Source organism: Chelonia mydas, chromosome 20 (assembly GCF_015237465.2).
Source record: "Chelonia mydas isolate rCheMyd1 chromosome 20, rCheMyd1.pri.v2, whole genome shotgun sequence".
Taxonomy (NCBI): domain Eukaryota; kingdom Metazoa; phylum Chordata; order Testudines; family Cheloniidae; genus Chelonia; species Chelonia mydas.
In genome coordinates this window covers 16,183,726-16,197,829 of record NC_051260.2, presented here as the reverse complement: position 1 = coordinate 16,197,829, position 14,104 = coordinate 16,183,726, and the positions used below count along the sequence as shown (strand labels likewise).

Below are 14,104 nucleotides of genomic sequence, written 5' to 3'. Positions count from 1 at the left end.
CGCCAGCCAGTCCACCACACAAATACGGTGTCCTAGAGGGCGAGTGCCAGCCACGCCACCACACAAATACGGCGTCCTAGAGCGCGAGCGCCAGCCAGTCCACCACGCAAATACGGCGTCCTAGAGCGCGAGCGCCAGCCAGTCCACCACGCAAATACGGCGTCCTAGAGCGCGAGCGCCAGCCACGCCACCACACAAATACGGCGTCATAGAGCGCGAGCGCCAGCCAGTCCACCACGCAAATACGGCGTCCTAGAGGGCGAGTGCCAGCCACACCACCACACAAGTACGGCGTCCTAGAGCGTGAGCGCCAGCCACGCCCCCACACAAATACGTCGTCCTAGAGCGCGAGCGCCAGCCACGCCACCACACAAATACGGCGTCCTAGAGCGCTAGCGCCAGCCACGCCACCACGCAAATACGGCGTCCTAGAGCGCGAGCGCCAGCCAGTCCACCACACAAATACGGCGTCCTAGAGCGCGAGCACCAGCCAGGCCACCACACAAATACGGCGTCCTAGAGCGCGAGCACCAGCCAGGCCACCACACAAATACGGCGTCCTAGAGCGCGAGCACCAGCCAGGCCACCACACAAATACGGCGTCCTAGAGCGCGAGCACCAGCCAGGCCACCACACAAATACGGCGTCCTAGAGCGCGAGCACCAGCCAGGCCACCACACAAATACGGCGTCCTAGAGCGCGAGCACCAGCCAGTCCACCACACAAATACGGCGTCCTAGAGCGCGAGCGCCAGCCAGTCCACCACACAAATACGGCGTCCTAGAGGGCGAGTGCCAGCCACGCCACCACACAAATACGGCGTCCTAGAGTGCGAGCGCCAGCCACGCCACCACACAAATACGGCGTCCTAGAGCGCGAGCGCCAGCCAGTCCACCACACAAATACGGCATCCTAGAGTGCGAGCGCCAGCCACGCCGCCACACAAATACGTCATCCTAGAGCGCGAGCGCCAGCCAGTCCACCACACAAATACGGCGTCCTAGAGGGCGAGTGCCAGCCACGGCACCACACAAATACGGCGTCCTAGAGCGCGAGCGCCAGCCACGCCACCACACAAATATGGCGTCCTAGAGCGCGAGCGCCAGCCACGCCACCACACAAATACGGCGTCCTAGAGCGCGAGCGCCAGCCAGTCCACCACGCAAATACGTCGTCCTAGAGCGCGAGCGCCAGCCACGCCACCACACAAATACGGCGTCCTATAGCGCGAGCGCCAGCCACGCCACCACACAAGTACGGCGTCCTAGAGCGCGAGCGCCAGCCACGCCACCACACAAATACGGCGTCCTAGAGCGCGAGCGCCAGCCAGTCCACCACACAAATATGGCGTCCTAGAGGCCGAGTGCCAGCCAGTCCACCACACAAATATGGCGTCCTAGAGCGCGAGCGCCAGCCACGCCACCACACAAATACGGCGTCCTAGAGCGCGAGCGCCAGCCAGTCCACCACACAAATATGGCGTCCTAGAGCGCGAGCGCCAGCCACGCCACCACACAAATACGGCGTCCTATAGCGCGAGCGCCAGCCACGCCACCACACAAGTACGGCGTCCTAGAGCGCGAGCGCCAGCCAGTCCACCACACAAATACGGCGTCCTAGAGTGTGAGCGCCAGCCAGTCCACCACACAAATACGGCGTCCTAGAGGGCGAGTGCCAGCCAGTCCACCACACAAATACGGCGTCCTAGAGTGCGAGCGCCAGCCACGCCACCACACAAATACGGCGTCCTAGAGCGCGAGCGCCAGCCAGTCCACCACACAAATACGGCGTCCTAGAGGGCGAGTGCCAGCCACGGCACCACACAAATACGTCGTCCTAGAGCGCGAGCGCCAGCCACGCCACCACACAAATATGGCGTCCTAGAGCGCGAGCGCCAGCCACGCCACCACACAAATACGGCGTCCTAGAGCGCGAGCGCCAGCCAGTCCACCACACAAATACGGCGTCCTAGAGCGCGAGCGCCAGCCAGTCCACCACACAAATATGGCGTCCTAGAGCGCGAGCGCCAGCCAGTCCACCACACAAATACGGCGTCCTATAGCGCGAGCGCCAGCCACGCCACCACACAAGTACGGCGTCCTAGAGCGCGAGCGCCAGCCAGTCCACCACACAAATACGGCGTCCTAGAGCGCGAGCGCCAGCCAGTCCACCACACAAATATGGCGTCCTAGAGCGCGAGCGCCAGCCAGTCCACCACACAAATACGGCGTCCTATAGCGCGAGCGCCAGCCACGCCACCACACAAGTACGGCATCCTAGAGCGCGAGCGCCAGCCAGTCCACCACACAAATACGGCGTCCTAGAGCGCGAGCGCCAGCCAGTCCACCACACAAATATGGCGTCCTAGAGCGCGAGCGCCAGCCAGTCCACCACACAAATACGGCGTCCTATAGCGCGAGCGCCAGCCACGCCATCACACAAATACGGCGTCCTAGAGCGCGAGCGCCAGCCACGCCACCACACAAGTACGGCGTCCTAGAGCGCAAGTGCCAGCCAGTCCACCACACAAATACGGTGTCCTAGAGCGCGAGCACCAGCCAGGCCACCACAGAAATACGGCGTCCTAGAGAGCGAGCGCCAGCCACGCCACCACACAAATATGGCGTCCTAGAGCGCGAGCGCCAGCCAGTCCACCACACAAATACGGTGTCCTAGAGGGCGAGTGCCAGCCACGCCACCACACAAATACGGCATCCTAGAGCGCGAGCGCCAGCCAGTCCACCACGCAAATACGGCGTCCTAGAGCGCGAGCGCCAGCCACGCCACCACACAAATACGGCGTCATAGAGCGCGAGCGCCAGCCAGTCCACCACGCAAATACGGCGTCCTAGAGGGCGAGTGCCAGCCACGCCACCACACAAGTACAGTATCCTAGAGGAGTGATTTTCTCATCTGTGAACCAAATCTGAGGACCACACTGCCACAGGAGGCTTGTGACAAATTTTTAACCTCTCAGGGATGTGTTTAAAAGAGGCCAGATTCTAGACATGCGCAAACCTAGAGCTGATCATGATCTGCCTCCCAGAGTATCTGGACCCTAAAGCTTTGCTGGGGAGATATTGGGGGGAACGTCCCCAGTTTAGCCCGCTGGTGTTCCAAACCCTTGGTGAGTGGCAAGGACAGCAAATGTTTCATATCCGGGCAGGTGTTTTCAGGAACGGCACTAAGGCCCATGAATGATTGATGGACCTCCAGCGACCCCTACAACTGGCGAAGGAGTTGCTGGATTATTGGTTTCCTGGCGATGCTCTGGAGAGGTGAACGTAACCACAGGAAGGAAGGGACAGGCAGGCAGGGTTTGGATCAGAGGCACTGGGGTGTGACAGGGCAGCAGGGGTGTGTGCTGGGTGTGTAAGAATACAGGGGCGTCTGGGACAGGAGTTTGCACCTTGGCAGCAGAGAAGCGTCTGAAATGAGGGCATAACCCCCCAAATGTGCCCCCAAATCCTTTGTAACTCTCATGCCGGGGGTCCCTATCCCAGCATCCCCTTCCCTTCCTGCATCCACCAAGGTCTAAAGCTGACAATGGGAGCCCAGGCCGCAGCGTCTCTGAGCTATGGTCCTTTGGGGAGAGTGTGTGGATCTATCTGTTTATCACACACGCCCCTCTCACTGGAGTTGTGCCTTTTGCTGATTCATGTCTCGTAGCCAGGAAGAATAAAAGCTTTGTAACCAGAGTTACTTATTGAACCCCTGTGATTCAGCTTTTAATTATCATAAGAAAGAGACAAACATAGGGCTAGATTAACTCCCATTTCCAGAGCCATTTTCATCCCAAGAGATCTAAATATGGAACAATTCACTTTCCTTCGAAGTGCAGCCACTTCTGGGTGGGGTGAAAGTGGCAGCTGTTTAACAGCCTCACAACAACACTGTACTGGGATGGCTCCCCCAGCACGGAAATGCAGAGACTTCTAGGGTAGAAGGTGGCTGCTGCTAACACCCGCACAGCAACGCTACTCGAGAGTTTAGGTCAGAAGGTAATGGAGAATCCTGTATCCCACTGAAACTGCAGGGAAGCATTTTAAGGAAGCAAAATCTGACTTGGAATATGTCCAGGACACTGGAGTTAATGCCTGTTAGTCTAGATATTGGGCTGATGAAACCAGTTATGGGTCTGATCTGAAATGCTTAGTGCTACAATCTGAACAGGTTTGTGTGTTATAACCAGGCTGGTTTAACCACTGAGGCCATCCGCGCTATGATCCTGTCTGAATTCACAGGCTAGGTATGTGCAGGCCTGGAAAACCTCCAAGGAAAACCCAGGGGCTGAGATGGGTTCCCTAGGGAGCGCTCGTCGCAGTCAGCCAGGGCTGCCCCCACTGCCTCAGCATGGTGCCAGGGGTAGCTTTGCACTAGAGTGACATTCCCAATGTGACTGAGGGGATGTTGGATTGGCCCCTTCTTGGATGCTATGAAACCAGGCTCCTGTCAGCTTTTGCTCATGGGATCCTGTGGCACTTTTCCTAAGAGTCGGGATGTTAGCTCCAATATCCTGGCCAAATGTCAAGACAGATAATTGAATTCTGCCTCCTTCCACTCCCCCTGGGTTTTCACATGAAGATCGGATCATCCCCTTCCAGAGCAGCTGTGCGGTATTGCCATGCGCCGTTAACCAGCTGCTGCACCCCTCAGTGCTGAGCAAGTTATTCCTGCGTGTTCCTCTCTTGGAGAGCCCGTGGGATCCGTGGAAGGAATGTGCGAAAGAAATAAGTAGATGATGATTTTATTTTTCATGAAGCAGGCCCCCTTCACTTTAGCTGGTAACAGCAGGACTCCTGGGTTCTCTCCCTGGCTCGGGGAGAGGAGTGAAAGCTCGCGGTCTGATCAGAGGGAGTTGGGAGTCAGGTCTCCTGGGCTCTGTTCCCAGCTCTGTTGACTTGCTTATGTGCGGGTAGAATTTGACCCTGAGAGTCTTGGCTGCCCAGTTGCAGTGAGACCCCTTCTTTCCACCAGTTCCTACTGTAGCCCCATCCACACATGCCTTTCTCCCCCCCTCCCGTGGCAAAATTACAGTGTTCCTCTCAGAGGGGAGCTTTCCCCACGTAGGGCAGACAGCCTCACTTCCCAGCATGCCCCTTATTTTGTCTCTCTCCCCTTCGTCTCTTGCAGCATCTTGGCGAAAGTCGGCTCTGACTTCGACCTGCGAACGCTGCGGGCAGTTCGTGTGCTCCGGCCACTAAAGCTGGTGTCGGGGATTCCAAGTAAGTGAGTTAGTCCTTGTGCTCCCCATGGGACCTGGGATCCAGCCACGGGTCCCTGCCACCTCCTCATGGGGCCCAGCACCCAACCCTGGGCTTGTCATCCCCCAATGAGACCCGGCACCCAACCCCAGGCCCTGTTACCTCCCTATGGGATCCGGCACCCAGCCCTGGGCTTTGTCATCCCCCAGTGGGACTCAGCTCCCAACAGCTGCCCTGCTACTCTCATACTGAAGCTGGGAACTGGCAGGAGCTGCTGCAGAGAGAGGTTTTAGAAGAGCTTGTCTGACCTTGTGTGTTCAGAGAGTGACTGCTGCTGGTCTCTGAAGCACTTCTCCGTTTGCAAACATTACTCAGGGACCTAGGAGTCCAGAACCAAATGGCCTCACTTGCGGGGGACGGGGGGTGTCTCCCCAGTGCTGCCTAGAAGAGGATGACCCCTTCTGTGGCGCTTGATTATGACAGTGTGTAGGAGCCCTGGTCATGGAGAGGACCCCATTGTGCGGGTGCTGTACGTTTATTAGGTGTATTACGGTAGCACCTAGGTGCCCCAGTCAGGGACCAGGCCCCCATTGTGCTGTACAAACACAGAACACAAAGATAAGCCTGGCCCCCAGAGTTTCTAGTCTAACTAACTGATCTACTGCCCTCCTGGTGTGGAGTCTCATTGCTGAGCACAGGATCCTTGGTGGGGTCCCCACACAGCTGTGCAGTGAGGGACTCTCCCCGCACTGCTCCGGGGCCCCAGAATTCCATGGTCCTGCCTTTGCCGTGGGAGCAGCCGTCTGACACCCTGTCTCCCTCTCTCCCGCCCCAGGTTTACAAGTTGTTCTGAAGTCCATCATGAAGGCTATGATACCTCTGCTACAAATTGGCCTACTCTTGTTTTTTGCAATCCTTATTTTTGCAATCATAGGATTAGAATTTTATATGGGAAAATTTCACACCACCTGCTTTGACTTGGTGACAGGTAGGTCCAGTGCCCGCATCGCCTGTCCCCTGCGTTCGGATCGGGGTCCCGTAGGTGAGTGACGCAGGGAATTGCCAGTCAAGCGGCAGAAAGGGGCCAGCACAAGCTCCCTTTACTTGCATGCTGGTTCCACATAGGGAGGAATGTTTGTCAAGCAGGGGTCTGGGAGCTAGGACACCTGGGTTCTAATCCCCGCTCTTGGAGGGGTTGGGCATAGAGCAGGATGCTTGAGACTTGGAGGTTCTACTCCGAGCTCTTAGAGGAAAAATGGTCTAAGGACTAGAGCAGCAAACAGGGAGCCAGGACATTCTAGTCCAAGCATTGGCACTGACCTGGTGTGTGGCCTCAGGCAAGTCACTTCCCCTCTCTGTGCCTCGGTTTCCCCCCCTGTCATGTGGAGGTCATGTTGACATGGATCAAGGCTAGATGAAGGAACATCTGTAAAGGGCTTGAAGAGCCGCAGCTGGAAAATCCCAGTCCTTGTTGTGTGTGAGAGAGGGTGGTATGAACCCAGCCGGCACCGGCCCTGTGAGCAGCAACCCAGCCAACGAGTGACAGCACCTTCCCTGGCCAAGTGTCTCAGGGCGTGGGGCTGGAATCTGCCTGTCATCCCCACTATTCTGTTTCCTTCTCTCTCTCCCGCTCCTCCCTGGGCCCCTGGCCTGCGCTCAATATGGAATGGCCTAATTATTTCTCTCCCCTGATGGAGATGGTGTTAATTGAGGGAGAGCTATTTCTGCAACGCGGCCATGTCATCGAGAAGGGGGTTGAGGGAGGGAAGGAGAGGGGGACAGAGGAAGCACCTGCAGGGTCCCAGGCAGTCTGACTCTCCCAGCAGACACGAGAGAAGTGGCTCCGATTAGTATTTGCAAATCCCGGCTACCAATCTGGAGGGAACCAGCACTCAGTGCAGGGCCCCTCCCTGCACCAGGACAGGGTGTCTGGGAGTCAGGGGCTGGAGCTCAGCTCAGGGTCCCAGGAGGGGTCTCCATAAGGTACTGTAGAGAGGACCATCCCTTCCCTGCTTTGGGAGTAGAAGAAGAGATGCTGGACCAGGACCCAGGAGACGCGGGTCCAGTTCCTGGCTTAACCATGGTCTCCCTGTGTAACTGGGCAAGTCATTTGTGTCTCTGCTCCCCATCTGTGCAATGGGGTAATACCCCAGGGTGGTGGCTGGTAGGCCAAGGAGTGACTTTGAGATGTTCAGATGCTGTGGTGCCGAGGGTCAGAGAAATAGGAGGGGAAGGGTCTGGAGCTCAGTGTGGGGATCCCAGTCCCCTTCAGAGAGGGAGTGTGTCTGGGATCATGGAGGGCGAAGGGGGGAGGGCTTGCCAGTGCTGTACACAGGAGGGCTGCATGGCATGGCATGTGTGGGGATGACCAGGTGCCCCAACGCTTCCTTCCCCAAGGCTCCCATCCCCGAAGAGCACAGGGCCCAGCCCTGCTGCCACTGACTCCAGCAGGAGCAGGTTCAGGGCTCCTTCCTGATACCCTCAGACACAGGTTCTGTCCATTCCCCCTCCCTTTGTAGAGACCAGGCTGGCTCTTTGGATGCCAGGCTCCTGAACGTCGACTGCTTTCTCTCTGCACACAATTCCTGTGCCCCGCACTGGGGCCTTCCAGCAAAAGGATCCGGGAAGGGCTTGGTATCGTTACTACCTCAGCTCTTTGACAAGTGGAAGGGGCCATGTAGGGAGAAGCCCTTGGCTTCTGTGGGGTAACCCACCAGCCCTCAGATGAGCTGTCAGACGCGAGGTTACCCGCCAGCCATGGGGTTACCTGACTTTTGCAGGGCTGCCCACCTGCCGTCGGGATATCAGTCCTTTTTCTTTTCCCACCCTGCAGGCGAAATCAAGGTCGATGTTCCATGTGGGACAGAAGAACCAGCCCGCATGTGCCCCAATGGGACAGAATGCCGTGAGTACTGGGAAGGCCCGAATTACGGGATCACGCAGTTCGATAACATCCTGTTTGCTGTGCTGACTGTCTTCCAGTGTATCACCATGGAAGGGTGGACCGAACTCCTTTATTATGTGAGTCCCTGCCTGCAGCAGCCCTGGGCTCTAAGGCCTTCACTGCCTGGCATCTGGGGGGCAGGGCAGGAAACGCATGAGGGGTAGGGGGTTCCCTGCACATATTGCTTTTCATTAGTTGGATAAAGAAGCTGTGCTTAGCGGTCTGAGCATAACGCTGAGAATCAGGACTGTTGTGTTCTCTTCCTGAGTCTGCAGCTGATTTATGGTTTGGCCATGGGGGAGTCACTGCCCTGCTGGTGCCTCAGTTTTCCCATCTGTAAAAAGGGGGTGATGATCTCACAGGGTGAGTTTGTTAATTAATGGTTGTAAAGCATTTTGACCTGCCTGCTACCTGCACTGATTCTGTACTGCAGGGTCACCGCACCCACCTGGCACGGGTGCCGTCTCTGTACTGCAGGGTCACCGCACTCACTTGGCACGACTGTCATTTCTGTACTGCAGGTCCATTGAATCCACCAAATATGGACATTGGCTCTACAGTGCCTTCCTGGCCCTGGTCCTGCCCTGTAGAATCACTGCAGCCCCTAGAGAGAGGCACAAATCTTCTTGGCCAAAACAACCCATTTCTCAGCTCTGAGTTACATGAGTGAGACCAGAACAGACCTGGCTGTTCACAAGTCCTGAATCTACTGAGGCATATTCTCAGCTGGGCCAATAACCACCAGCCCGAGGCAGCCAGCCCCCTCACAGCCCTGACACTGGACCCAAGAGGCATCTTGTGGCTGACATGTGTCCAGACTCCAGAGGGAGGCTCGTGGCTTCCCCTGGACTGCAGTTAAGAAGCCGCCAGGCAGCAGTGCCCAGCCAAAGGGGAGCCTGCTTCCAGGATGCTGACAGCCTGCTTCTCTCTCAGCATTTTGTCCCTGATCCAAAGTGCAGTGGGGTCCTCACAAGCAAGAGGCCAGGCACGCGGCTGGCCATGTGTGCAGAATTAATGAGCTGGGGCGTTCTGCTGAGCCAGGGAAAAGGATAAAGTGCTCCACAGAGATGTGGGGTGGGGGAGAAGGGGAGAGAGACAGAGGAAGAGAAAAAGAGAGAGGGCGGTGCCTGGCCTGGAGCCCGTAGGCCTCGTGGCAGGCTGGAGAATGGGGGATGAAGCTGGGCCTGCCTGGTGGTGGCATACAGGGAAAAGGTGCCAGAGGGGGACTTTCAGACAGCTCCCATGCACAGCCCGGGGTCGCTGGATTTCTGGGGAAGGTGACAGGGATGTGTGTGCGAGTGAGAGAGAGAGGGGGTCACTGGCCCTTACAGGGCAAATGGGACCAGCCCTACCTGTGCCATAATTAGTTGCCTTGTAGCCTGAGGGGGTGGAGCTAAGGGGATGGGTTACCTGAGAACACCTGGGTCTCCTAAAAAGGGCTGAGCAAACTGTGTTCCAGGGAATTCTTTCTCAGGGAGACAGGCTGGCCCCAGGAGAAAGCAGGGAGTTCCTTCGTAGGGGAGGCAGTAGGAATTTGCGAGGATAAAGGGCCTCCAGGGAGAAAGTCCTGGGAGGCAGGGCTCAGCTAAAAGCACCAGTTGCTCTGCGGGGCAGGGAGCGGGGAATGCCAGGACCTGTAGACTGGGAGAGGAGTTCCAGGGGAAGCAGCTGGGGAGTCAGCGCTCTGTGACAGAGTGGGGAAGGGTTTCATGGTAGCCCAGAAGGGGCAAAGAAACTGAATCCAGAAAGTGGGCTCCAGAGGGGCAGAAGAACCTGTTGTTTGTTAGGATTTTTAGTTGGACCCTAGTTATCCTGGAAGCATTCAAGTTTATTTAGTGACTAGCTGGAGGGCTGTCATGTGACCAATGTGGGGAAGGCTGAGGGGACCCACCCTGGAGGGGGAAACTGAGGTAGGGATGCTGCAGAGCTGTCCCATGTCATGAGGGATGCTCTGGAGGGAGTGACCCTGTTCCACTGTGGCTGAGTGTGTTAGCTTGCAAGAGGGGAGTTCATTAGTGAGCATGGCACTGTAGTGTGTGAGTGGCAGGGCAGGACCTTGTGAGAGAACCTGTGAAGGGAGCACTGTGGAAAAGTAGGTGTGTTAATTTGCAACTGTGTAAGTGCCAGGTTATGGTAGCATGGCTGTAATATGTCTGTGTGTGTTAACACTAAAGTGTGTAGGTGTCTGAGTATGTCTGGTGTGTGCAAGGACAGCCCTGTGGTGCATTAGCATGTAGCTGGGCTGGGGGAGCTTGAGCTTAGCCGTCTGGGTATGAGACTGAATAGGACAAGAGGTGCTTTGAACGGTGACCTGGCCAGTTAGTTCTGGGTGGAGACCAGGAAGGAAAGCCCAGGGTGCAGCAGGAAATTGCCTTGATGATCCAGAAGGGGGCACTTCTCCTATCCCTTAAGGGCTGTTGAGCTCAATGCTTTGCTTGGAAGGGAAGCTGCACACCCACAGCATCTGCCTTTTGGATAAAACACTACAGTGAGATCACTGGAATCCCGTGGCTCTGTCCCCAGGAGTAGCTGCCTTAGCCCCAGGCTCCTGCTCAAATTCCATTCAGCCTCCCCAAACCCTCCCTTGAAATCTGTGTGTGACACAGGATTCTTCTTGCTTTCTGCCAAAAGCTGCTACGCAGTGTGGGTGTGGGCTGTTACACAGCTGCCGTGCTCCCCCGCAGAGGTAGCTGCATTCTGGTGGTGGGTGGCAGATCCTTCTCTAGAGACCATGAAGCACTTGGGGACGGAAAGCGCAATGTAAACATAAATTATTCCTAGTTCCATGAGCTAATCACACTAATGCAGGAGAGAGACCTCGTGTCCCAGGCCCACCACAGCGGGAGCAGCACCGCCTGCATCTCTCTCTAGTCCCCAAAGGCTTCCAAGTGGATTTGTAGCAGCCAGCATTGCTCCATGAGTCAGCCGTTGTCAGCCCCTCCAAACTGGTGGTGGTTTAGGATCTGCTTTGCGCCAGTCCTCTTGGCGAGAGCTGACCTTCCAGAAGCAATGGCAGTCTGCTGCAGGTGGGAGCAGGAGGAGCTCCAGAATGGAGCCCTGCAGTAAGACTGGGATCCTGCAGGACCCACTGCCACGATAGCGGGAGCAGGATTGAAGACTAGTCCCATGCAGGGCTTTGCTCCAGCACCTATGCGGGCCTCTGGACAAGGGCTTTGCAAGACACTTCTTCGTGGGTGTGCACTGGCGACTGTGGAGGAGGGCAGGTGCACAGGAGGTGGGATTCACATCCAGGGCATAGGTTCATAGGTTCTACTCAGGTTCCACTTCAGGGGCACTATGGAGCCTTTCCCCTCTTGGTGCCACTGGCTCCAAGCTGGCCCTGGGGCAGGGGCACTGGCTGGCTCAGGAAGGCAGGGAATGTCTCTGGGCCTTTCCCTTCTAGGGAGGGTGCACCTCCAAACTGGCCCCATGGCAGTGAGACTGGCTGGCTTGGGGGACTAGGGAATGGTTCACAGAGCCTTTCCCAGGTAGATGGTGCCTCTCCAATCTAGTGCCCAGCATGTCTGGCTCGAGAGGCTGGGAGATGGGCTATTGTGGCCTTTCCCTTCTAGGGCCTTGGTTTGAATTCAGCTCCATTCACTTGTGACTGAGGTGTGCTCCCATTGGTCCCTATGTGAAATTAGTTAAGTGGGTCTCAGCCCAGTTCCTAGCAGCTGCGTGCCTATGTCCTCTCTTGCCCCCAAAGCTGGGTTTCCCCAGGAGAGGGCTGAGGCACGTTGATAGGGGCCATGAGCATGGGAGGGAAGATGCTGACCGTGCTCACCACGCTGTGGATAAACGCAGCAGGCCATCCCCTGGGGCTGCCAGCCTGGTGCTCCCATCCTCCAATGAAATTCACTTTGAGAATGAAAATATTCTCCGGAGGGGAGAGTTAATGAGTTACTGCTCCAGTGAGCTCTCCTGGGTTCTATCCTGAGCACAGACTTCCCCTTGGGGACTGGGAAAATCACACTGCTGCTCTTTGTGCCTCAGTTTCCCCATATTGGTTATGGTCTCCACTTACCTCCCCTGGAGGTGGGTTCATTAATTACTTTACAATTCAAGGCCCTTGGGTGATGATGCACCTTAATTACAATCTCACAAGCCTCCAGCCCACCTTCTGCTTCATGGCAATGACCCAGATGTCCGCAAGCCAGCTCATATGCCTGATAGAGCAACAGTCAGAGGAGTATATGCAACTTCCCCATCAGCTCTGCGCCAATGTGTTTGCCCCTGTGACTAGGGGATAAAACCACCCATCGGGGGAGCCTGAGACCCAGAACCCCCCATGATGCAGCAGTGCAGTTCAGTTGAGCCAATCCATCGGTGGAATAAGCCCTTATGACGCATTCTGTCATCGACAACCCAATCGCTCTAGACCGTCCCACGAACTCCCGGCCTTGTGGGTAATTGCTTCCTCTGAACCCTGCTCCCTTTTGTCTTCATCATGTGCCTTTTATGCTAGATTTGAAAGGAGCCCTGGATAATTAACCAGCGAGTCATTTCTTTCCAGTCTCTCGCAAAGGAGGAGAGCAGAAAACATGTGTATCGCATACAGTTGTCTTACCACCATCCAGTGCCTGCTGCCCTGCCCAAACTGTACCATGGGGCTGACGTTGGCTGCGAAGCAGCTGTTGCACCCCCGCACCCCTCCAGAGACAGCTGCATTTCAGCACAGAGGATTCTGTTGTTGTTTTACAGTGTGAAAAGGGGGGCAGGGACCAGACACTGAACCAGCCGAACCATTGGCAAGAGGCAATGGCAATCTGCCTCTGAGTGGGACCTAAATTGCCAGCCGAATTGGGAAGCAGTGCCTGGGGGCAGGATGGCTCAGAGGGCTTGGGGTGTGACGTGGAGGGTTGTTGCACCTTCTGCTGAGCCTACGTCTACACTGTAAGTCAGGGGTGTGATCCCCAGCTCATACAGATGCAGTCCTTACACCCCGTGTGCAGATAGCGCACTGGAAGCAGCAGCCACGGACTTGCTGCCCCGAGGATGTTCCCATGGGCCCCACGTGGGTTTGTGCTCGGGGCAGCTAGCTCATGCTGCCGCTGCCCTGGTGGCACTACTCAATAACAGCTAGCCCAAATATATCTGCGCAAGCTGGGAGTCACCCACCCCCCGACCCCCCAGCTCCTAGTGCAAGTCCCGAGGCACCCTGGCCATGCCACAGGCCAAGCTGTTGACCAGGCATCTGGCAGGACACAAGCACCTTGCAGAATTCAGGTCCCTTCAGGATGGGAGTGGAGGAGCTGCCCTAACAAGGCTGCCACAGCAGGGGAGCCTGGACCCAGTCTGCCCCTTGCAGTTACGGGGAGATGGTGGGCATGGCAGAGTCTGTAGAGGCCCTGAGGCCCCTTCACATGCTCCCCACTCCCCAGGCACCACTGTCACCAGACCCCTCTGCTGCACTCTGGGCTCTCATTAGGCTGAGCAGCCGGGAGACTGCCGCTCACTTTGTTCCTTGGCCTATATTTAGCAGCGAGAAATGGGGACAAGGAATCTTTAGCAGCTCGTGGAGCGGAGGCTCACAAAGCGCCCCATCCCTGCTCCTGCCCCTCCAGCCCCTGGCACTACAAAGGGGAGGACAAAGAAGCCAGTCAGGAGAAGAGTCCATTAGCACCTTCCCTGGAGCAAACCCATGACCTGCTGCTGATGTCTGCTTTCAAGGCACAGAGTGGGGAGCGGCCGGGTTCGCTCTGAGCGCCTCAGGGCAGTGGCTGTGGGAGGGAGCCGGCAGAGTGGCCTATGGTTTGTTTGCAAGCAGCAGTTAGTGCCAGGGTGTTGGTGGGAGGCGTGTAACCTAGCAGGCAGAGCAGGGCTTTGAGAGTCAGGACCCCAGGTTCTAGCCCTCGCTCTGGGAGGAGCGTAGGGACATCAGCTGGGCATGTTCCCCCCATCCCCTGCCAAGGCACCCCAACCTGAGCAGCAGGACAGGTAATCAGTCCCCGTGGCC

At 56.9% G+C, this 14,104-nt stretch overlaps 1 protein-coding gene across 18 annotated transcripts in view; it reads left to right on the top strand.

Annotated features, from left to right (window-relative positions):
• The window catches only part of CACNA1A (calcium voltage-gated channel subunit alpha1 A), a 157,322-nt gene that overhangs the window by 58,637 nt on the left and 84,581 nt on the right, over positions 1–14,104 (top strand). For all 18 annotated transcript variants that reach the window (XM_037887956.2, XM_043532900.1, XM_043532892.1 and 15 more), the window contains exons 4-6: positions 5,134–5,225; positions 6,040–6,192; positions 8,038–8,225. In XM_037887956.2, coding sequence (XP_037743884.2) covers positions 5,134–5,225; positions 6,040–6,192; positions 8,038–8,225 — 433 coding nt within the window. The remainder of the gene's footprint in view (positions 1–5,133; positions 5,226–6,039; positions 6,193–8,037; positions 8,226–14,104) is intronic.